Here is a 20,323-nt window from a genome sequence, read left to right on the forward strand (position 1 = left end):
GTAAACAACCCCATATACTGATGCACTCTCATTTTCTTCTCATTGTGTAGGCTTCCTGGTGATGGAGTACCCCTCTCGGTGCGTGGTGTCTCAGGGCCCAGTGCCCCCACTCTGTGTGGGGAAGCCACGCAGCCCCCACCTAACCCCTGCCAATGCCGAACCACCTCTGGTGGTGGCAGGGGCAAGCACCTACGAGCTGGGGGGTCAGAGCGCTTCATCGTCACGGATATCGGCGGTCGGGTCCTGGACGGCGGTGCGTCAGAGCGGGCTGCGACAGCGCACGCGTCCGTGCCACCCATGTGATGGACAGCGTGTCAGCGTGACTCGAGCTATCCCACGCCGGGCCGTCGCACTGCCTGCTGCTGGGGAGCCTGCGCCATCGCGAGGGATGCACCAGGGGTGGCAACCGGCACGATGGGAGCGACTGTGAGGCGACCTGGGAGGCGGGTGGGCGGGGTATGAGGCAGCGGCCGTGCTCGCAGATGACTGAGCCGGCGCACTGCCGTAGCGCGTGTGTACCGCTACTTCGCACCACGCGGGATGGGCCTGTGGCAGGCCGGGTCGAGTGGATTGGAGCGCATGTTGCACGGCATGGTGAACGCGTTGAAAAGAAAATAAACTGCATGAGATCTTGTTGACTGATCGAGCCAGCGGAAAGTTGGAATTGAACTAGATCTAGAGGCCTTGATGGTGTCTGCGTGCGTCCTCAATCGAATCCCCTATCTCCCCGTGCACGTCTTCTCTTGCTACGATTCATGCGTCATTTTGGCCGGGTGCGCTCTTCAGTATACATGTTCGAAAAGAGGTTAGTTGCCGGTAGAGCTAGACAAAATGAAACAGCTCTTGAGCCCCAAGACAGCCCGACACGCACGCCTTTTTCGGCTGGCAAACAGGCTAGCGGGGCAGAAAGGAGCGCCTGAAAGCGATGGGGAGAGGCTGTCATGGGTGAACTCCCACGTAAAGCGTACTCAAGATATGGAGCTTTCGAGGGAGGAGGAAGCGTTGCGCGAACGGATAATGCCTTTAGAAGTAGGTGATAATGCAGTCGTTAGCAACAGCCAGGCAACGCACGGTAATCTTTTCCATTTTCGCGAGTACCCAATGTATCCTGGAGAGTATGTTCCTGCTGGCCACAACACCCTTTCGTCACTGAGAGACGAGCTGCGAAGCGACTTGACTGCACAATCTCTCAAGGAGGCGTGGATGCGCGTCAGCGGAGGAATGTACTTCAAATCGATTGATGACTACTATGCCTCTGTAGACGGGTTAGATCAGGAGCAATTGGGCGAGATTGTGTCAGCCTTACTCCCGGACTTGCGCAAGTATGAGGCACAGGCGCTGGTGACCAAGGTTCTCGAGTCACTTAGCAAGCCGGCCGATTCCCCCTCGCGTCAGCTGAGCAGGACGATCACTGCAGATGCGGTCGGCCTAGATAACGCACCTGGTCATTACACAAACTTCCTCGAATGGATGGGTCGCATGACAGAAACAAAGGCCTTCAAAACGGAGCACGCTCTTTTCGAGTTTAGCCGGCGGAAATTCAATCGCGAGGATGTGCGCGTAATGTTTGAAAACTACAATCTGATGAGCAAGGCCACTCTCGAGGCCGACAGCTCCGATAGCTACAGTCACTTCTACGCTGTGCTTCATGACTTTTCGCGTAAGGTTGCCGGCGAAGATACACGACATCAGATAGGTGTGCGTATCGACCCAGCTGAGGTGGATCCCGAAACAGGTATTGCAGTTGGTCACGGCCGCGCAGATGGGCAGAAGTACATGTTCACAGCTCTGATCCGAGAGAACCGTGATCACAACGGTTCCGTCACTCTTCTCGGAAAGCCACTTTCTGTTGCATTCGATGACAAGTCCTGGCTGATGGAAATGGTGCTAATGCCATTCGATGAGGCAAAGCTGGACTTCCGCGACTTTGACGTGAACCTCATCTCCGAAGGCAAGGCGATGCCTTCTTTTGCAAATGAGATCGCTGCTTTTGCTTGCAGGATGGCGGTGGCCAATGCGATAACGAAGCTTCTTCCGCTAGCACGCATTCCTTTGAAAAAGGCTGGCTTGCTCTCTGTGGATCGCCGAAGGGAGCCAGGTCAATTCCCAGGTTTCGTGGACGGAAAGAAGAACAAGAGGAAGTTTGCGAAGCGTTAGGATCGTAGGCGTCTTGTTAGTTGTAATCCCGTTCAAGACAAATGCAAAGCAAACAGATACGCATGCTAGCGAGGGGCGCTTTACGCCACACCCTGCTGCCTGTCGTTCTGCCGCGACGCTGGGGTCTTTGTGGCGTATATATGGCGTTGCAGACCCACAGCGTTGCAGGTGCTCCGGCGTACTATTGCGCGTTCAATACCGTACCTCCTCTGTCCTCGCCTTGTCTCCCACCTGACTCATCTTCCTACTCTTCTCTTTTCCTTGCGCGCACCGCCGCCGTGCACCGTCATCGCGACCACGCCTTATGTGGGGGCACGGAAGCGGACGAAGCTGCCGCGACTGCGCTAGAAACTCGTTTCCGCGCCCCGCGTGTGGGCTTCTTCGTGGACACCGGAGCCTTGCCATGATCTCTCTCATGCTGCTGGCTGCGCTGCTGTGGGGCGTGACGAACCCGCTGCTGAAGCACTACAGCCGAGGGATGGCGAGCAGCGGGTCCGCGAAGGATGACGCGCTGTTTCTTGTGCGACGACCGAAGTACCTGTTCACACAGGCTGTGAACCTAAGTGGATCCGTCGTGTTTTTTTACTCGCTGCGTGAGGTGGACGTGTCGGTTGGCTCGATTGTGGTGAACTCGCTTTCATTCGTTATCACTGTTCTGATGAGTGTGTTGGTTATGCGCGAGGGTCTGTTGCGCGCGCGGACCACTGCGGGGTGCCTTCTGGTGATGGTGGGGACTGCGCTGTGTACCTACTCGTCCAGCGCGAGCTGAGGGTGCGTCCGCTAGGCCATCCGCGACCTGTGATCAGATGTCCCGTCTTTTGACGGCACTGCTTGTGTGGTTGTGCGTGTGTGTTTTGCGAATATGTGCATGAGTCAGCGGAGCTCAAGCGGTCGGATAGCGATGCCGCTGGCGGAATGTGCGTGTGAATGCGTGCTACACAATCCGTGGCGTTCTGGCCTTAGAGCAAACAGCTCTGAAAGCAACCCTATGCTAAGCATGCGATGTTGCACATGCTTTTCTGGCCGCTTCTGTCGTTCTCTCTTTCTTGGCGCGCAGGATGACCCCGTAATCAGAAAGGCAGCCGGTGGTCGATGCTGGCGTTATGTGTATTTCTGCTGCCCTCGCGTCACATGTGGGTGCGCGGTGCGATGTATCACGCATGCCTACTTCTCTGCAGCCGATGCATAGATGCTCCGCCGCTTCTGTTTTCTCGCTCCTTTTCGAGGCCTTTTCCATTGTGTTGCCTGCGGCCATACCCCGTACCCCATCCCCGCCTGTTTGCGTCTGCCGTCCGTCCGATACACACCCCCGTTCATATCTTTCTCTCCAGGCTTTCTTCTTTCGTTTTCGGCACTCCGCACTCACCCTCGTCACTGACCCTGAAGGTTCCACAATGCGGCAGGTGCTGTTTTTGCTGCTGCTGGCCGCGCTGCTCCTGTGCGTGCCGGCGCCTGTTACTGCTGCGCTGGATATGAAGCTCGTGATGGTTCAGCTGATGCACCGGCACGGCGCCCGCACGGCGGAGCCGAGCTACAACAAGACCCAGATCTGCGGCGACACCCCCTGCGGGTACCTTACGTGGTCTGGGATCGAGATGCTCAGCAAGACGGGCGCGTTCCTGCGGAGCCGCTACAACACGGATTCCTCCGTTGTGTCTGAGCCCATGTTCCCCTCGGAGGACTACGACTTGGATGTCGCATACAGCCGCTCGACCGATGTGCTGCGGACGCTGCAGAGCGCCGAGTCGTTCCTGCGCGGCTTCTTTCCGAACTTGACGTCTCTGTACCCCGCTATTCACACGGTGCCAGAGCAGGATGACTACATTCTGTACACAAACTACGTACCGCAATTCCAGTTTTATTGGAGCCTGGATATGGCGGGCGTGCGTGCTGTTTGCAACCCGGTTGTAGATCGGAACTTCCCTGACTTCAACACGCTGACGACGATTGCGCAGGAGGTGTACAGTGAGGGGTACTGCAGCGATTTCACGCGGCGCACTGATTGTGCCTTTACGCTGTTTGATATCGCCGTCTCCAAGGAAGCCATCGGAGAACTGGACAATTATCCGAAATTGAAGACTAATCGGGACAGGCTGAGTCAGGTGGCCCGCGAGCACTTTGCGAGGCAGTACGTGTACAACCGCAGCGACACCCGGTGCTTTCAGCAAGGGAGCTCTGGGCAGCCGATTCTTCAGGAGTTCGTGAAGAATATCGGCGCGGCGATGGCGGGCACCAGCAGGTACAAGCTGTACCACTACAGCGCTCACGACACGACGCTGAGCCGAATCGCGTGCTCGTTGCAGGACACGGCCGACGACGGGCTGCTGCCGCCCTTTGCGCAGACGCTCGTTTTGGAGCTGCTGCAGAGCCTGTCAGACTCGTCGTACCATGTGCGTGTGCTGCGCGGACACACCGGACAGAGTCCCGCATCTGGCTTCGAGTTCGCGTGGGAGCCGGACTGGCAGCTGAAGTGCATGAGCCCGTCTGGGCAGCTGTACAACGCGAGCGGGAACAGGTGCCCCGTGGCTGACTTCACGCGGTTTGTGCAGTGGGGTGCTGCTCCGGCAGGGTCGATGGGGTACTGCTACCTGGACGAGAAGTACCGGCAGCTGCGCAACTGTCCGGAGGGCGGGATCGAGGCCGGTGAGGCGTGGCAGGCGCTGCCGAGCGGATGCCAGTACTACCGAAGGCGGTGCCCGTCGTACTCGTGCGGCGCTGGGTACATGCTGGACAGTTTGTCGTTGCAGTGCGTATGTATTGCCCCTTCATGCCTTCCGACGTCCAGCACTGCTGCGCCAGGGTTGCCGGATGGCAGTCCTCACGGCGCGGCGAACAATACACTTGCAAAGCCCTCCGGGCTGAGTGCCGGCGGCACGGCTGCCGTGGCGATGGGAACCTTCTGCATCGGGGCTCTTCTCGCTGCTTTCGTCACCGCTGCGGTGCTCCTCTGCTGCAAGCATCGCAAATCCCCCCCCTTCTCCGAGGTTTGAAAGCTGCAAGGAGAGGCATGTGGGTGTTCACCGACGCTGGTGAATCCATCGTGTGTTTTCGGTTTCTCTTCCGCTCCCATGAGCGACATGGTAATGCCTCTAAGCAGCAATCACAACAGCGGACAAATGTACGCTGTCCAGTAGAAATAGACCGCCTCGAAAGGACAAAACGAGACTTCACGCTACTCGTTTGTAACTCCGAGGTCCACCCTCTTCTTTTGGTTCCCACGGTTCGAGTGTTGGTGTGGTTCACTGCCCTCTCTCTGAAGGAAAAAAAAACACGCAACACGGCGCCAGACCAACCACTTGCCACGCGGGAGCCTTCGCAAGGTGTCGATGAGCACGCCGAGAGGCTCACTCGCCTTTTTTCTCGTTCTCCTCTTCCTCTGGTCGCTAGTGAAAAGAGTACAGCATGAAGGACGGCGAACGGAGGTCAAAAAATGAACCATCTCCCCGAAGCAAGACGACGGGCGAGCTCGAACTCGCACAGACGTCCCTCGCTTCGTTTCGCTTCGTGTTTTTTTAACTCTCATTTGTGATGTACAGCTCGCTGCGCTGTTTCTTTTTCTTTTCCCCCTTCTCTCGTTTCTCTTGTTGCTGCCCCCTGCATAATGATTTGTATTAACTCTGTTCTCTCGTTGCGCGAGGTTTCGGCTTGCAGAAGGAAGTGGTGCAAGAAGTATTCTTTTTTATTTGTCTTCCACGTGACCACTCTGTACCGTCCAACATGAGTTACACTCCAGTCGACCTGTCACGGGCCCCCATCGCGTGGCGCGACCCTCGGGGCGGCGCTCAGGCTCTCCGCGCCAGCAGGCAGTGCGACGGCCCGGCGTGGGATAGCTCGAGTCACGCTGACACGCTGTCCATCACATGGGTGGCACGGACGCGTGCGCTGTCGCAGCCCGCTCTGACGCACCGCCGTCCAGGACCCGACCGCCGATATCCGTGGCGATGAAGCGCTCTGACCCCCCCAGCTCGTAGGTGCTTGCCCCTGCCACCACCAGAGGTGGTTCGGCATTGGCAGGGGTTAGGTGGGGGCTGCGTGGCTTCCCCACACAGAGTGGGGGCACTGGGCCCTGAGACACCACGCTGAGGTTCGTCCCCCGTCATCAAGGCAGGTTTAAGAGATGAAAGGAGGGGGAAGAGCTTTCCTCTTGTGGTGCGGTGTAGGGGTCAAAGGAAGCGGTGGAAGTAGTGCTCACTCAGCGCCTGAGTTGTACAAGCTCGCTGCTTTTTCGGTTTTGTTTGCGTGTCTGCGTGCATCTTGCGCTCTTTTGCTTGTTGATTCTTGGGAGCGCCGTCAGGCAAAACGAAAAGAAGGAAAGGACAGCGGCAACAGAGAAGAAAGCTAAAGATGCGATGCGGCATCGTCCATTGGCTCATGTGCGTATGCGTGTACGATCGGGGCACACGACTAAGACACACCACGCAGTATTCTTACTTCTCGCATGCTGCCAAGGGGGATAGCGCTTCACTGAAGGATACCTCTTAAGATCGTACATGGAGGGCCGACGTTGAGGCACTAATGTTCAGCCGAGCGGGGAAAAGAAACAGAATCGAATCGACTGTGGTTGCCATCGAAGGACGCTGGTACTGTCGCTGTCATTGCCGGTGTTTTTCCATGTACTTCTTGTATACTCTCTTTCTGATGTTTTCCTGCATCATACTGATCTCATCCTTTCAAATATGCATCCCGCCTTCTTTTTTTTCCGTACATCCGCGCATAAAGAACGAAAGGGGCCAATCACTCGAGGGCTCGGCACCTGGCGCAAGATTTTCCGAAAATCTAAAATCGAGGGGGAGATTCCTGTACTGCGGGTGCCGTGCATTGTCTGCTCTTGCTTGGCATCGACCGTCACCCTTGTGTGGCGCCTGCGAGTAACGGAATGAAGCGGATTGTGGCACCGAAGCGATGGTCCGCCGTAAACCGTGTTGAGCATCCTCCGCTTATGCCTAAGCAGCTCTTGCAGGGCGTCTGCGGCGGGCTGCGGTGGCTCGAGTCTAAGAACCTCGCTGAGTTTTTGGCAAAACGCGCCATCGAAGAAGGGTTCCCCTGTACGAAAAAGCAGCAGAGGGTTTTCGATGCGCGACTGCCATCATCGCGTCCAGCGCTTCGCAAGCGCCGACTGCACAAAAAGTGTCCAGCGCGTCGTTCTGGCGGGGATGTGCAACTGACCGAGGGTAGTCTGGAGGCGCAGCGCACGACAGGTGTCAGTGGCGCCCTCGTCTCTTCCGGCGCATCGCTTGCGTTGAACTCGTCTGCCTTCGATGCTCTGGCGCCACTGGCCAAGCGGAAGCGGCTCGTTTCGTATGATGTTTTGGACTGTACATTCGGCTCTGGCTTTCACACCGGTGTGGTGCTCGAGAACGGTCGGCCGTACACGCGAGTTGTTGCGATGGACTGCGACGTGGAGGCGACGGTGAGCGCGCGCGAGATCGTTGATGAGTTCGGCGCGGACCGGTTTCGATTCTATGCGCGTCCCATGTCTGAGGCCAAGGCCATGTTTGGCGAGCGTTCCTTTGATGCCGTTATGATCGACCCTGGCCCGTCGTTGACTCAACTGGAGAATCCCGAGCGAGGGTTTCTTCTGGATGATGAGAGTGACCATGCACTCGACATGCGCTACGGGCCCACGCATGGGCTCGGGGCGCTGGAGTACCTCAACACGGTGCCGCAGCATGCCCTGTCCGGCGCCCTCGCTTCCTACGAACTTCTAACTCCTCAGCAGTCGATGAAGTTGGCTAGAGCCATTCGGCAACGGCGCCCCTTCGATGGTGCGCAGCGCGTGCTGGAGGCAGTGGAGGAGGCGGGTAACGAGCTCCCTGAGGAGGGATGGGGGACTCAGGATAGCCGACGGAAGACTTCGATGTCTTGGAACTTCATGACATCGTTGAGATGCATCGTGAACCACGAGCGCCACGAGCTGAGCGAGGCCCTGCAGAACGCACTGCTGCTCCTGCGCACTGACGGCCGACTTGTTGTCTTTTCTCGTCTCCCGTGGGAGGAGAAGCTCATCTCCACCACTATCAGTCAGCACCCGCACGCTCTGCTAAGTTACTCGGAGGCTATTCCCATCGAGGATGTGCAGGATCACGGCCACTCACGCCACACAAAGATGTGGATTGCCACTCGCACCCAAAGTTCCTCGTACGTGCTCAAGAACAGTCAGGCACTCACAGAGGAGGCGGTGCAGGAGAGCTCGATGCGGTGGATGAGCGGCCTCTTCGCTGGTCAAACGTTTGGGTTCCCGGCGAATAACTTCACATTTGAGAACAAGGATGGGAAGGACTGGGCAGCAGTGCGCAGAAACAAGGACTCGCCACCCTTCGACCGCGATGATGACTCTAGAGGCTAAAGCACGCGAAGCTTAAGGGGAGTGTGGTGAGGGGAAGAAGGCGAGGGCGTGTCCTGTGCGCTGAGAGCTGGACTCCTGCACATCGTGCGCTTCGTTCGTGATGGAGTTGCCAATCCAATTACACCGCCCCGACCCAGCAAAGAAGCCCTCTACTTGCTGGAGTATGTTTCTCGGCCCCCTCCTCCTCGCGCGCACTCGTCGGAGCGATGAGGACGTACGACTGCATGCCGTGATCATCCCATGCTGCTGTTTTGCGTTCGCCTTACGTTTGATGTTACACACTCACAGATACGGAAAAACGCGTTGATGAGCATGAAATGTGCGAACACCACTTTTTCCGCCTTTTTCACAAGTGTTTGCACTACTGGCAAAGCCACCACCTACACATCCGCGCGTCCGTGCGATGCATGCCGCGTGCGTGTATGCTTGCTGCAGCAATGACCAGGTGGAAGGGTAAGAGGGAGGAGTGGGGCAGGGGTATGTTGCTAACGCACAAGCACTCGTGCAGCATCTTCTCCCGAGAATTCACGTGCAGCCGACGAATTTTCACGCGCGCGCTTCTTTGCTGTCGATTTCATCTTCTCTGCTTTCCTTTCCGATGCTCCTCTGCTTGCTGCTGTTGAAACACCCTCTCGCGCCCACATAAACGCATGCGCACAGACACCCACGCGCCCACTCGCATTTGTTGCGTTTTGTACGAAGGAAACACAGGTGTGTGTCCCGCCTTAGCTTTCGCGTCAGGCGTCACCGTCGTCTTTTTTTTTTCGTTTGCCGTGCACAGGAAGGTACAAAGGCGGTTCGTTGGCACTCATATCGCCCAGCTTCTTGGTGTTGAGACACTTCGCGCGCCGGCAAGGGCCACACTCCCGGTCCTTTGTGTGCGTGGTTTTGTTGGTTGTTTGTCTGTTGTTCGCCCCATCTTCAGTATGGTTCCTGCTTCCAAAAATACTGCGTTTCTGTATTTATTTATTCAGCTGCTATCTTCTCTACAATGAGGCCGGCGGGGACGATCGCATCGTTCATGGAGCGCTGCAGCGCCAGAAAACCTGGTCGTGGCTGCGTAGTCCTCACCGGCGCGGGTTGCAGCACAGAGAGTGGCATCCCAGACTATCGTGGGCCCAACGGCCAGTACCACCGCGCCGATTTCGTGCTGCTGACTTTTCAGAACTTTATGCGCGACGACAACGAAAAACGACGCTATTGGGCCCGCAGCATGCTTGGGTACTCGACCATATCCGGTGCCTCCTGCAATGCCGCTCACATGGCGCTGCAGGCTTTCACCAAGTCCGGGGCCGTGGCACACATCCTCACGCAAAACGTCGACGGGCTGCACCACCTCGCTACGTATGGCGGCGTCGGTGACGCGGAGGAGGAGCACTACTACAAGTACACCACAAGTAATGCGCCGCTGAAGGAGTTGCACGGCAACATTCACAACGTCATCTGCACGTCCTGCGGCTTTCTCATGCCGCGCGCGCGGCTGCAGCGGGAACTGCGAGAAAGGAATCCGGCTTTGTATGAGCAGTACGGGGCGGATATGTCGCGTGTGCGGCCGGACGGCGACTACAGTGCACCAACGGAGGCCTTGAATGCGATGCATCTCGTCATGTGCCCTCGGTGCAACGGCTTCTTCAAGCCGCATGTCGTTCTGTTCGGTGAGAACGTGCCGAAGCCAATTGTGGAAACCACGATGAATGTTGTGCGCGACAAGGCTTCCTGTCTGCTGTGCCTCGGCACCTCCCTGCAGGTGTACAGTGCCTATCGGTACGTCTTAGAGGCAAAGCAGTTAGGGATTCCGGTGGCCATCGTCAACGCTGGAATGACGCGGGGCGACGCCATTGCTGACCTCAAACTCAATGTGGAGAGCGTCGGAAGCGTGTTGGCGGAGACGGCGCATGAGATGCTTGGCGTGCCGGCGTCCATGTTCTTCCGCCGCAAGACGATTCAACTCTAGCTGCTCCATCACACACGCTGTGAAGGGTGCACGGATCGCTTTTTGACTTGGCGTCTCCGCGTGCGCCTCTCCAAACGCCGCTTCTCCCTCTCTCCTCTTGTTGTTTTTTGTTTGCACCCGGATGACGGTAGGGGAGAAGGGGGGAGTACACACACACCCCTCTCGGTGCGTGGTGTCTCAGGGCCCAGTGCCCCCACTCTGTGTGGGGAAGCCACGCAGCCCCCACCTAACCCCTGCCAATGCCGAACCACCTCTGGTGGTGGCAGGGGCAAGCACCTACGAGCTGGGGGGGTCAGAGCGCTTCATCGCCACGGATATCGGCGGTCGGGTCCTGGACGGCGGTGCGTCAGAGCGGGCTGCGACAGCGCACGCGTCCGTGCCACCCATGTGATGGACAGCGTGTCAGCGTGACTCGAGCTATCCCACGCCGGGCCGTCGCACTGCCTGCTGGCGCGGAGAGCCTGAGCGCCGCCCCGAGGGTCGCGCCACGCGATGGGGGCCCGTGACAGGTCGACTGGAGTGTAACTCATGTTGGACGGTACAGAGTGGTCACGCGGAGAAAGAAAAGAAACACCCCTTTCTGCATCTTTGATGCTGCGCGCTGCTCTTCATTTTTCTGCCAGCGCACGGTTGCGCTAGGAACTCACAACTTATTTTCAGCGGCAAGAATGAGCACTGCAGCCGGGCTTTACTGCATGAGTGAAGGCAAAGGAACGCCGATAGTGTGAGGAGCTCATGTGCAGGCGTTTGCGTTTGCTGTGGCTGCCCTTCGAGCGTGAGTGTGGGAGCGTCTCCGCTTCTGCAGCTTTCGGCTCTCGCGTCGGCATTACTTTTTTCTGCGCTTCCTCTCCGCGGCTCTATGTGTTGTGTCGATGTGATGCATCGATGGAGGGGCGCCGTCCGTGTAAGCGAGACAGTACAGGAGCGAAGCTTTTCTCTGCCCCCTTTTCTGCTTCTTAGCTTCATGTTGACGATGCAAGGCACGCTGTCTCCTTCCTGCACAGACCCTGACGCGCACGCAGCGGCTTTCGGTAAAGGCCTTCATCTTTCTCACCTGCTCGATTCCTTCCTCTGTTTCTCACGATGAGACGTACTTCCACACGTACTCTGCCACCTCAAACGTAAAGCTTCGCATTGCTCACTTTCTACACTTCATTTCGCCGTCCTGCGTCGTGACTCCGCGCACTATAGATTGCTGTTTAGCGTCTCCACTGCCTCCCACCCGTTTTCTCCGGTGCCAGTGCCGTTGAAAGACAACGCCGAAAGGAGTGCACAACACACACACACACACACACATCAACTTGCGTTTCTTCGCGCTTCTTATTTGCATCTTGAGCTGCACGTCTCTCGTACTCTAACCTCCCCGTCCTGAAAGGCAAGCAATCAACAATGAACGGGCAGCAACCGGTTATTGTGGTAAACCAGCGCGTGGAGCGCGAGTCTGGCCGCAAGGCGCAGATGAGCAACATCGAGGCAGCCAAGACGGTTGCTAGTCTCATCAGCAGCACACTGGGTCCATGTGCCATGCTGAAGATGATCATAGACCCCATGGGCGGCACAGTTCTGACGAACGATGGCAACTGCATCCTGCGCGAGATTGATGTAGTGCACCCCGCGGCGAAGCACATGCTGGAACTCGCCCGCGCTCAGGACGAGGAGGTGGGTGACGGGACGACCTCAGTGATTATCTTGACGGGCGAGATTCTGAGCCTGGCGCAGCCGTTGCTGGAGCGCAACATCCACCCGCTCAAGATTGTGAAGGGCTTCACCCAAGCTCTGTCTGACGCGCTGGCGGCGGTGGAGAAGATTGCCACCTCGATTGATCCCGAGAACAAGGAGCAGTTAGAGGATGTGGTGCGCGCCTGCCTTGGCACCAAGTTCAACTCCCGTGAGGAGGAGCTGATGTGCCGCATGGCTGTTGAGGCAACGCTGCGCGTAGTGCAGGTGAACCCCATCACTGGAGTCAAGGACATTGACATCAAGCGCTACGCCAAAGTGGAGAAGATTCCTGGCGGCTCCATTACGGATAGCGTTGTGCTGGATGGCGTCATGTTCAATAAGGACCACATTCACTCGAAGATGCGCCGCGTCATCGAGAGCCCGCGCATCCTCTTGTTGGATTGCCCTCTTGAGTACAAGAAGCCGGAGACGACCATCAACGTGGAGCTGACCAAGGACACCGACTGGGAGGCCCTGCTGAAACAGGAGGAGGACTACGTCCGCTCTATCTGCAACGTCATCATTTCCTTCAAGCCGGATGTAGTAATCACGGAGAAGGGCGCCTCTGACTTGGCGGCGCACTTCCTGTACAAGGCTGGCATCACCTGCATCCGCCGCCTTCGCAAGACAGACAACAACCGCATAGCCCGTGCCACCGGCGCCACCATCGTTAGCCGTGTGGAGGAGCTGACGCAGGAGCACATTGGCAAGGCGGGCTTATTTGAAATCAAGAAAATCGGTGATGAGTACTTCACCTTCATCACTGGCTGTCCAGGGGGCTCTGCGTGCAGTATTCTGCTTCGTGGCGCCAGCAAGGACACGCTGAATGAGATGGAGCGCAACCTGCATGACGCCATGTGCGTGGCGCGCAACATCATCCTCGAGCCGCGCATCGTCTACGGCGCTGCGTCGTGCGAGATGTCTGTCTCCTCCACCCTCATGGCGAAAGCCAAGTCCATTGGCGGCGTGGAGCAGGCTGCGTACCAGGCGGTGGCGATGGCGCTGGAGGTGGTACCGCGCATTCTGACGAGCAACTGCGGCGCCAACGTGATTCGTGTGGTCACGGATCTCCGAGCACGCCACGCGAACCCGGAGGGGTGGTACTGGGGCATCGACGGCCACAGCGGACACATTGTTGATGCGCGCACCATCAAGGTTATCGAGCCAGCTGCGGTGAAGGTTCAGGCGCTGAAAACTGCAATCGAGGCGGCATCCATGATTCTGCGCGTCGACGACATCGTGTCCGGTACCAAGCTCCGCGAGGAGAAGCCGACAGCGAAGCCGAAACAGCAGGATGAGGACCCCGATGGGGCTGCAGAGCCGTAAGACGGAATACCTGGGGAAGCGGGAAAAGGACAACGCCGAGAGAGGCAGAGGGGTAAGGAGACGGGCATGGCGCCGTAAGTGAGACGTTCATCTGCGTTCCATCTGCTCCCTCCTCTCTCTATGTCCTTCTTTCCATTCACGCTCCACGCAGACGCATCAGTGTTTTATAATCGGAAGTTGTGCCAGGCGGAGCGGGTCATGCGCGTTGATGTTTTGGGCACTTGTTTGCGATTGTGTGTGCCATGAAGCAGATTAAACGAGAGGAGGCAGACGAAAAAAGGATAGCGTTGCTGGACAGGCGCTGGGGCGGAAAGGACTGGCCAGGGACAAGTTGCAGGCAAAAAGAGAGGAGGGGGGGGCACAGTGCAAAACCTTTGTACGCGTGTGTGCATCACTTCCGCTTTAGCGTGAGTGCCTTGTTTCTGCCGCCCCCAAACCTTCTACGCAAGCCAAGCACACAGAAGAAAAGCGAGACAAGATAGCGCGCCGGGACGCCACACATACACCGACCCCCACCCCTCCCCATTCGCACGCGAGCACCCGCAGCCGTAGATGGCTACGGGAGAACAAGGAATGACTAGCCTGGAATCTGTATAGAGGTGTGTGCTGCCTGCACTCTTTTGCCTCTCTCACGCGTAGTCCGTGCCACTGAATGATGTGCGTGAGAGCTTGGAAAGAAAAGCGCGCACCCAAGTCTGCACCCTTAGATGCATGATTGCACGAGCTGTGCGTTGTCGCTCGGATGAGTGCCTCTCTTTATCTGGTATCCATCGCCCTTCTGGGAATCGCGCGGTGTCGTTGACAACTCGGCGCGGCACAGCTGTAGGGTTAGGGGGGAGGGGAGGGGAGGGCGTATTGAGGCGAATAGCGGGTTGAAGACCTTTCATTTTCGTCATCCCTTCTTGTTTCAGGCTCCCCAATGCACCATCATGCCTTTGCATGCGTGCATGCGAGTGTGCGCTGACTTCTAAAACGAGAAAGGGCAACAACAACAGCTGCACCAGGGAGAGAGAACGAGATGGAGGGGGGTGGAGGAGTGGAAGGCGGTGGGAGGGGGCAGCCGACAGCGCTATGCGCTCAACAAGGAATAGCATCCTGCGTTAGCCCGTGGCCGTACCACGTTTTTCTCCGTTGTTTGCTGGCTGTGTATTGTCCATTTGTGTGCTGTGTAAGTAACAGAAAAGGAGCAAAAAGAAAACGCATGTTTGTGGGTCTTTTCCGTGTCGATTTTCAAACCTCAAGTAACGGGCGAGAGCAGAAAGGCGAAAAGGGAACAATTAGAAACACGCATGCACACACCCCCACAGCGAGCTCCAGCGCCGGACGTCGGGGCAGGCTGGTGAAACAGGCGCGAGCCTGCTGGGCCGAATGCGGGTTATGCACAGGACTCAGCCGCCCCTTCTTCCTTCACGAGAACCCGAAAGCGCGTCGACGGCGGATGGCGGAAAGGAGGCTAGGAACGGGGGTAGTTGCCGCCCCTCTGTCACTTTTTGTTGTGAGGAGACGAAGATGGGCAAACATACAAGCGCAAAGATGAAGAGGAGGACACTTGGAAAGGAATGCGTTTTGGCGTTCCAGCGCACTACCTCTCCGTCTTCTTGTTCATCACCCCCCCCCAAGGCTTGAAGTCCGCACCGAACTCCCTTTCTGTGTTTATGCTATTTCGCTCTTCTTCTGCCGTTGTTTCCCATTCCTTTGCCCTCCTTCCGTTTTTGTACATTGGCACTTTCATGGAAGCGGCGCGAACACACCCCTCCCTATCACAAAGTGTGCACCAGTTCCGCCAACTGAAGCGTGTCGGCAGACCAGCGCATCTGTACAGGGTCCTTTGGAGCGGCACTTGCGTGGATGCATCAAGCGTTTCTGTTTTTGTTTTGCTTGCGCTAGCGGACCATGCTTCGTTTGACAAGCTGGCGCCTGGGGGGCGCCGTTTCCCGCGCCGCCGCCGCCGCCGCCGCCAAGCAAAGAGGCCGAAAGCCGCGCTCCGGGTCCGCTCGAGGTCGCCGGCCCTCCAAGCCGGGAAGGAAAGCCGTTAGCAGAAGCGCGACACCGAAGGCGACACGTGGGCGGCCCAGTTCCCAAGGCCGTGGCCGTGGCCAGAGCCGGGGTCGGGGTCGCCCTTCTCTCGCCTCTTCTCCAAGCCGGTCGGCCAAGGATGCTACGAAGCCTGCGCCCCCAGTAAAGGCAAAGGCGACCACCTCCGCGAGTGACAAGGATGAGAGCAACAGGTACGCGTCGGCGCGGCCAGCTTATATGTCAGCAGAGCGCGAGCAGGAGGTTCTCCAGATGGCGGAGCGGATGCAGACGAAGGACACATCGACCGAGGTGCCTGTCGCGTCGTTCGCATACGAAATCCTCAAGGCGCACCCATCGGTGCGGGACATGGGCCTGCGTGAGCGCATGGACTTCTTGCTCAAGCGCTGGAACCGGCTCAGCAAAGCTCAGAAGCTAGACTACGTGAATGACCCCTTGCGCGGGCTACTGTGAGAATGGGTGTCGGTGCGGTTTGTGTGCTGCGCGTGTGCTTGAGGCGCAAGTCGCTCTAGCTGTGGTGGTGGTGGTTACAGCACAACGCATACTTTCTTCACCATTTCTGCCCCACTCCCCCTTCATCGTCCTCTTCGTGCTCCTTTCGCTTCTGGTTTCGCCTCTCGTATCGCCGCGCCTTCTAATGGGCTGCTGCATCATCCATTATTATAGAGTGATGCTCCGTGTGTATGTGCGTGTGTGTCTGTGCCCGTGGGAGGCGTTTGTGTGTCTTCTTGTTTTTTTTTCACGTCCCTGACGTCTATCTCTTTCTACGGCTAGCAGACTTGCCTCATAGCAACGACGGCACACACACGCACAAAGGGAAAAAGGGAAGCCAAAGGAAGTGGTTGATGGGCGCTGTTGACTGAGGACTGATACCAGCGGACAACCCCCCCCCTCTCCTCCCTCTCCGACATAGAAGGAGCCATTGAAGCTTAGGAACATTGGAAAAAGAAGGTGCGATGGTACAATGAGAACGACGGTTGTTGGCTGTGGTACGCCGCCAACTCAGTGGTGTCTCTCAACGGGCGTGTGCCCATCTTTCTTCACCCTTCTTTCAGTGCGGCGCGTGTCGCGCGTGCCGATGCGCGTTCTGCTTGAATGTTTTACATGTAATCCGATGCCTGGACCTTTGGGGAGAAGAGGCCGGAAGCAGCACTTATGTCTCTCTTCCTCACACGTATTTGCACACTGCTGCTTCTCTCTCCGGCTGGCCGTACTTGGAAAATATGACGCACTGCTTCTCCATTCCAATGCGTGAACTCATTACTCTCTACAAGAAAGAAGCATCAGAGGCGCTACGGTCATCGAAGCGCCTGCGTGTGTGCCTCTGCAATGGCCTGGCACGCTTGCACGATGACAACTAGTGTACCTGCTCACATGGGCCCGACGCGTCCTGCACTGCGGCGAGCACAAGTGTCTCTTACCCTCTGCGTGCTGCATCGCAGTGTGCATGTCGACGGTAGCGGCTTGCTGGTCTGCAGGCGCAGCGTTGGGTTGCATCACTTTAGTGACACCGTCACCGTAGCGCGGCGGCATGTCAACGAGCGACCCTTTCAAGAGCTTCCAGAGGATGTGTCTCAGGGCGAGGCATACGCCGTGGCGCGGGACGCGCTGCTGCAGCTGAACGTTATGCTCCACCGCGGCATCGAACCAGATGTGCTCATGTACACGTTGCTCATCTCCACCATGGGTCGTGCTGGCCTTGAGTGGCAGGCGTACAAGCTCTTCTCTCGCATGATCGAGCAGAACATTCAGCCGCTGCCCGAGACGTACGTGGCATTGCGCGATGCCACCTCGAGGCAGCGCGTGGCTCTGCGGGAGCAAATCCAAACCAAAATTGAGGAGGCAGTGGACGTGTTCCCGGAAGAGCTGGCCAGGGCGGAGCGTGAGCGGCAAAGGGAAGAAGACCGACGCTGCATCGCCAAGTTCAACGAGTACATGCGTGGGGTGCTGCCCGCTACAACTTCGAGTACGCCAGTGTCAGCGCCGTCGCTGACTGCCGCGGGTGCTGCACCCGAAGCTGAAGGGACACCGTCTGGGGATTGCGCTGGCGCACCCTCGGGCGCATCCGAAGCACGTACAGCCTCATCCAGCGGTACCATCGCCACCATGCACATCCGAAATCCCACAGATGCATGGAACACGACACAGATGGCACAAGATGTGCGCAGCCATGCGCAATCCACGGCAAAAGGTAACACTGCTGTTGAGCTGCGCGTGTCTCTTGAACGTATGGACGAGGAGGAGCTGCGTATCTACCTGGCCGCGCAGCGCCAGCTCCGTCACGGCACAAAGACGCAGCTTATCGATCGCGTCCTGAAAACCGTGAGTGCAAGCTCGATTCGTGCCATGCTGGACCGTCGGTGCCACTATTTTCGCTCCGTGGAGCAAATCCTAGCCGCCGACCTGCGGCAGCTGAACATGTCGGAGCCCTCCGATATCACGCCGGTGTCGAATGCAGACGCCGGCGCCCGTGCAGATGCCGCGCAGGACCGAACTCTGGGGAACGCGGAGAAGGATTCTTTGACACCGGAGGTTCTCTACGCCCCCTGGGGCATCCTGCGAAAGCCTCAGCGCCGCTGCAAAGAGCCGGCGGTACCTCGCAACGCGGAGCGACTGGAGCGCGTTCGCTTGTCTGAGCCGGAGTTGCTTCTCATTCACAGCAAGGCGGGGACGAACGACCTGGATGAGCTGCCAGAGTCCTTGCTCCGGCGCTACGCTTACCAGTTTCAGCTGCGCTGGCGCCGCAAGGAGGGGGCGGCGTCACTCCTACAAGCGGTGCAGTGGCACGTGACCACGTATGTGGGAAGCGCGCTGCAGAATGGAGGCGAGGGGGCAGACGCAGGCGATTTGCTTGCATCTCCGGCACCTACGCCACCGATTCGGTTGCAAAAAGAGGCGGAGGGTATGCGGGAGACACTCGAGAACTACGAAGCTTTTCGCGTGATCGCGCAGCGCACGAACAATCTACAAGTGGTCGATAGCAAGGAGATCAATCGACACCTGCAACACGTGCGCCAGGATGCCATGCGGCGCGAGCGCAAGATGGAGAACGCGCTCCGTCGAGAGCGACATGTAATGGAGGCGGCTGGGATCGCTGCGTCCGCCAAGTCGTTCACGCCAACACCCACAGAGAATGGCGGAGAGATGCAGGTGCTCGGGGTCGCCGCGAGGACGCCTCTCGGCGGCGCAGGCCAAGACGTGGTGCTGGAACCCACCTCCTCACAGTCGTCAGCGTTGGTGGAGTCGCAGAGCCACTGCGGTGGCGGCGAGGCGACTGGTAAAGGAGAGGACGGGGCTACTGCGAGCGAGCTGCCGCCGTGGGCGCTGTTCGAGGAGGAGGACGAGTTCAACTTGTCCTCTGGTCACTTTGGTGACCCCGAGGTGGGCCGATTCCAGGAGCTGAGCGACTCGAGGATGCAGGTGTTGCCGTCCCGCACCGCTCAGGCGCAATGGTCCGTCGACCGTCAGCTGCTCCCCACCTCACTCAAGGATATTGTACAGGAGGCGGAGCTGGAGCAGCAGCGGAGGCGCGAGGTGATCGAGAAGGAGTACGAGCGTCGCCTGCAGTACACCAGGTACCGCAAGTGGGACCGCATGATCTCCAAAGCTCAGCAGAAGCGGCGACGGCAGGCGCAGGACGACAGAGAAGAGGAGGAGGCGAGAGTTGCGGTGAAGCCACTGCCGGCCAAGCGCCGGCTCGCACAGTTGCTGCGCAAAGGTCGGGATAGGCAGAAGGTGTCTGCCGCAGTGCTGGCCAAGTACAACCGCAGTCTGTAAAAGGGCGCTACACTGCTCCGCTGCACGCACACGCAGAGACGCCTTCGTTGTCCCCGTTATCATCTTCATCTCTGTTGTCTGGGAGAGTGTCGACCATCCGGCGGCGGCGCCGCGCTTTTTGCTCGCTGCTGTCCAATCCTTCTTTTTTTCTTCTTTGCAAGGCTCACGGAAGGGGACCGACATACCAGACAAGGAGCGAGGGGAAAGGAGGATCAGCGCGATGTGTCGATGGGGGGTGAGTGAGGTGGCGGCTGATCGCACTTGCAGCTGCTCGTGGCTGTGAGCCGGTGGCCAGTTGAACAACAATAATAAGGCTGAATTTCCCTTTTGCCCTCTTTCCGTGCGTGTGTGTGCGCGTGTGGATGAGGGATGGCATGCGTGGTGACAGCACAGATGGCGCGTCCTCGCTTCATCATCTTGTACCGGATTATCCCCAGAAACACGGCGCCGATAGCGGTGCTTCTCTTGCTTGTTGCTCTGCATACACCCACTCATTTGCACGTGCACGTCCGACATCCCCTTCCCACCTTGACGCGTAGTTGATTTCCATAAGCTACGTAAGGCTCCACGAAAACGCTTCAACTAATATTGTCGTCACACAAAGATGTGCTGAGGGAGGCGGTGGGGTAGCTTCCGACCCCCCCCCCCCCCACACACACACACATATACACACACATACACGCACATGCAGATGCAGGTGGTCAGGTGCGCCGTGGTTGTATGGTGTTCCAGCGACTCCACAAATGGCGTTGTCTTCGGTTCCACCTACCGAATTCTTCTCTATGTCCGTTGTGCACACTCTTTCCGCTTTCCTTCTTCATTGAAGGAGGCGAGGGGAAGGGGGCCGCTGCAGCATGCTGGGTTGCCTCGCCAGGCTGTACCACCCCATCCACGCCTCAATACTTTCCTAAACTGCTCATTCCCATCTCTCTTTCTCGTGTGTACATCTTCATTGCCGGCTCAACTCCGCTGTGCTGTGTCGCATATCTCCACACATTATGGCAGAGCTT

General features: G+C 58.0%; 8 protein-coding genes across 8 annotated transcripts; all 8 read left to right on the forward strand.

Annotated features, from left to right (window-relative positions):
• Positions 1–1,101: 1,101 nt before the first annotated feature.
• On the forward strand, positions 1,102–2,157 carry LDBPK_231410 (hypothetical protein, conserved; the record flags this gene model as incomplete). The annotated part of the gene is made up of 1 exon (XM_003860986.1): positions 1,102–2,157. One exon carries the CDS (start codon positions 1,102–1,104, stop codon positions 2,155–2,157), a length of 1,056 nt encoding a protein of 351 aa, XP_003861034.1.
• Positions 2,158–2,560: 403 nt separating this feature from the next.
• Positions 2,561–2,926, forward strand: LDBPK_231420 (hypothetical protein, conserved; the record flags this gene model as incomplete). Its single annotated transcript, XM_003860987.1, has 1 exon — positions 2,561–2,926. The coding sequence occupies one exon, from the start codon at positions 2,561–2,563 to the stop codon at positions 2,924–2,926; it is 366 nt and encodes a 121-aa protein (XP_003861035.1).
• Positions 2,927–3,551: 625 nt separating this feature from the next.
• Positions 3,552–5,147, forward strand: LDBPK_231430 (membrane-bound acid phosphatase 2; the record flags this gene model as incomplete). Its single annotated transcript, XM_003860988.1, has 1 exon — positions 3,552–5,147. The coding sequence occupies one exon, from the start codon at positions 3,552–3,554 to the stop codon at positions 5,145–5,147; it is 1,596 nt and encodes a 531-aa protein (XP_003861036.1).
• A 1,886-nt stretch (positions 5,148–7,033) lies between these two features.
• Positions 7,034–8,503, forward strand: LDBPK_231440 (S-adenosyl-methyltransferase mraW-like protein; the record flags this gene model as incomplete). Its single annotated transcript, XM_003860989.1, has 1 exon — positions 7,034–8,503. One exon carries the CDS (start codon positions 7,034–7,036, stop codon positions 8,501–8,503), a length of 1,470 nt encoding a protein of 489 aa, XP_003861037.1.
• A 991-nt stretch (positions 8,504–9,494) lies between these two features.
• On the forward strand, positions 9,495–10,457 carry LDBPK_231450 (sir2-family protein-like protein; the record flags this gene model as incomplete). Its single annotated transcript, XM_003860990.1, has 1 exon — positions 9,495–10,457. The coding sequence occupies one exon, from the start codon at positions 9,495–9,497 to the stop codon at positions 10,455–10,457; it is 963 nt and encodes a 320-aa protein (XP_003861038.1).
• A 1,389-nt stretch (positions 10,458–11,846) lies between these two features.
• On the forward strand, positions 11,847–13,502 carry LDBPK_231460 (T-complex protein 1, gamma subunit, putative; the record flags this gene model as incomplete). The annotated part of the gene is made up of 1 exon (XM_003860991.1): positions 11,847–13,502. The coding sequence occupies one exon, from the start codon at positions 11,847–11,849 to the stop codon at positions 13,500–13,502; it is 1,656 nt and encodes a 551-aa protein (XP_003861039.1).
• A 2,253-nt stretch (positions 13,503–15,755) lies between these two features.
• LDBPK_231470 (hypothetical protein, conserved) lies at positions 15,756–15,989 on the forward strand (the record flags this gene model as incomplete). Its single annotated transcript, XM_003860992.1, has 1 exon — positions 15,756–15,989. The coding sequence occupies one exon, from the start codon at positions 15,756–15,758 to the stop codon at positions 15,987–15,989; it is 234 nt and encodes a 77-aa protein (XP_003861040.1).
• Positions 15,990–17,162: 1,173 nt separating this feature from the next.
• On the forward strand, positions 17,163–19,313 carry LDBPK_231480 (hypothetical protein, conserved; the record flags this gene model as incomplete). Its single annotated transcript, XM_003860993.1, has 1 exon — positions 17,163–19,313. One exon carries the CDS (start codon positions 17,163–17,165, stop codon positions 19,311–19,313), a length of 2,151 nt encoding a protein of 716 aa, XP_003861041.1.
• Positions 19,314–20,323: the final 1,010 nt, after the last annotated feature.

Source organism: Leishmania donovani, chromosome 23, assembly GCF_000227135.1.
Source record: "Leishmania donovani BPK282A1 complete genome, chromosome 23".
Taxonomy (NCBI): Eukaryota; Euglenozoa; class Kinetoplastea; order Trypanosomatida; family Trypanosomatidae; genus Leishmania; species Leishmania donovani.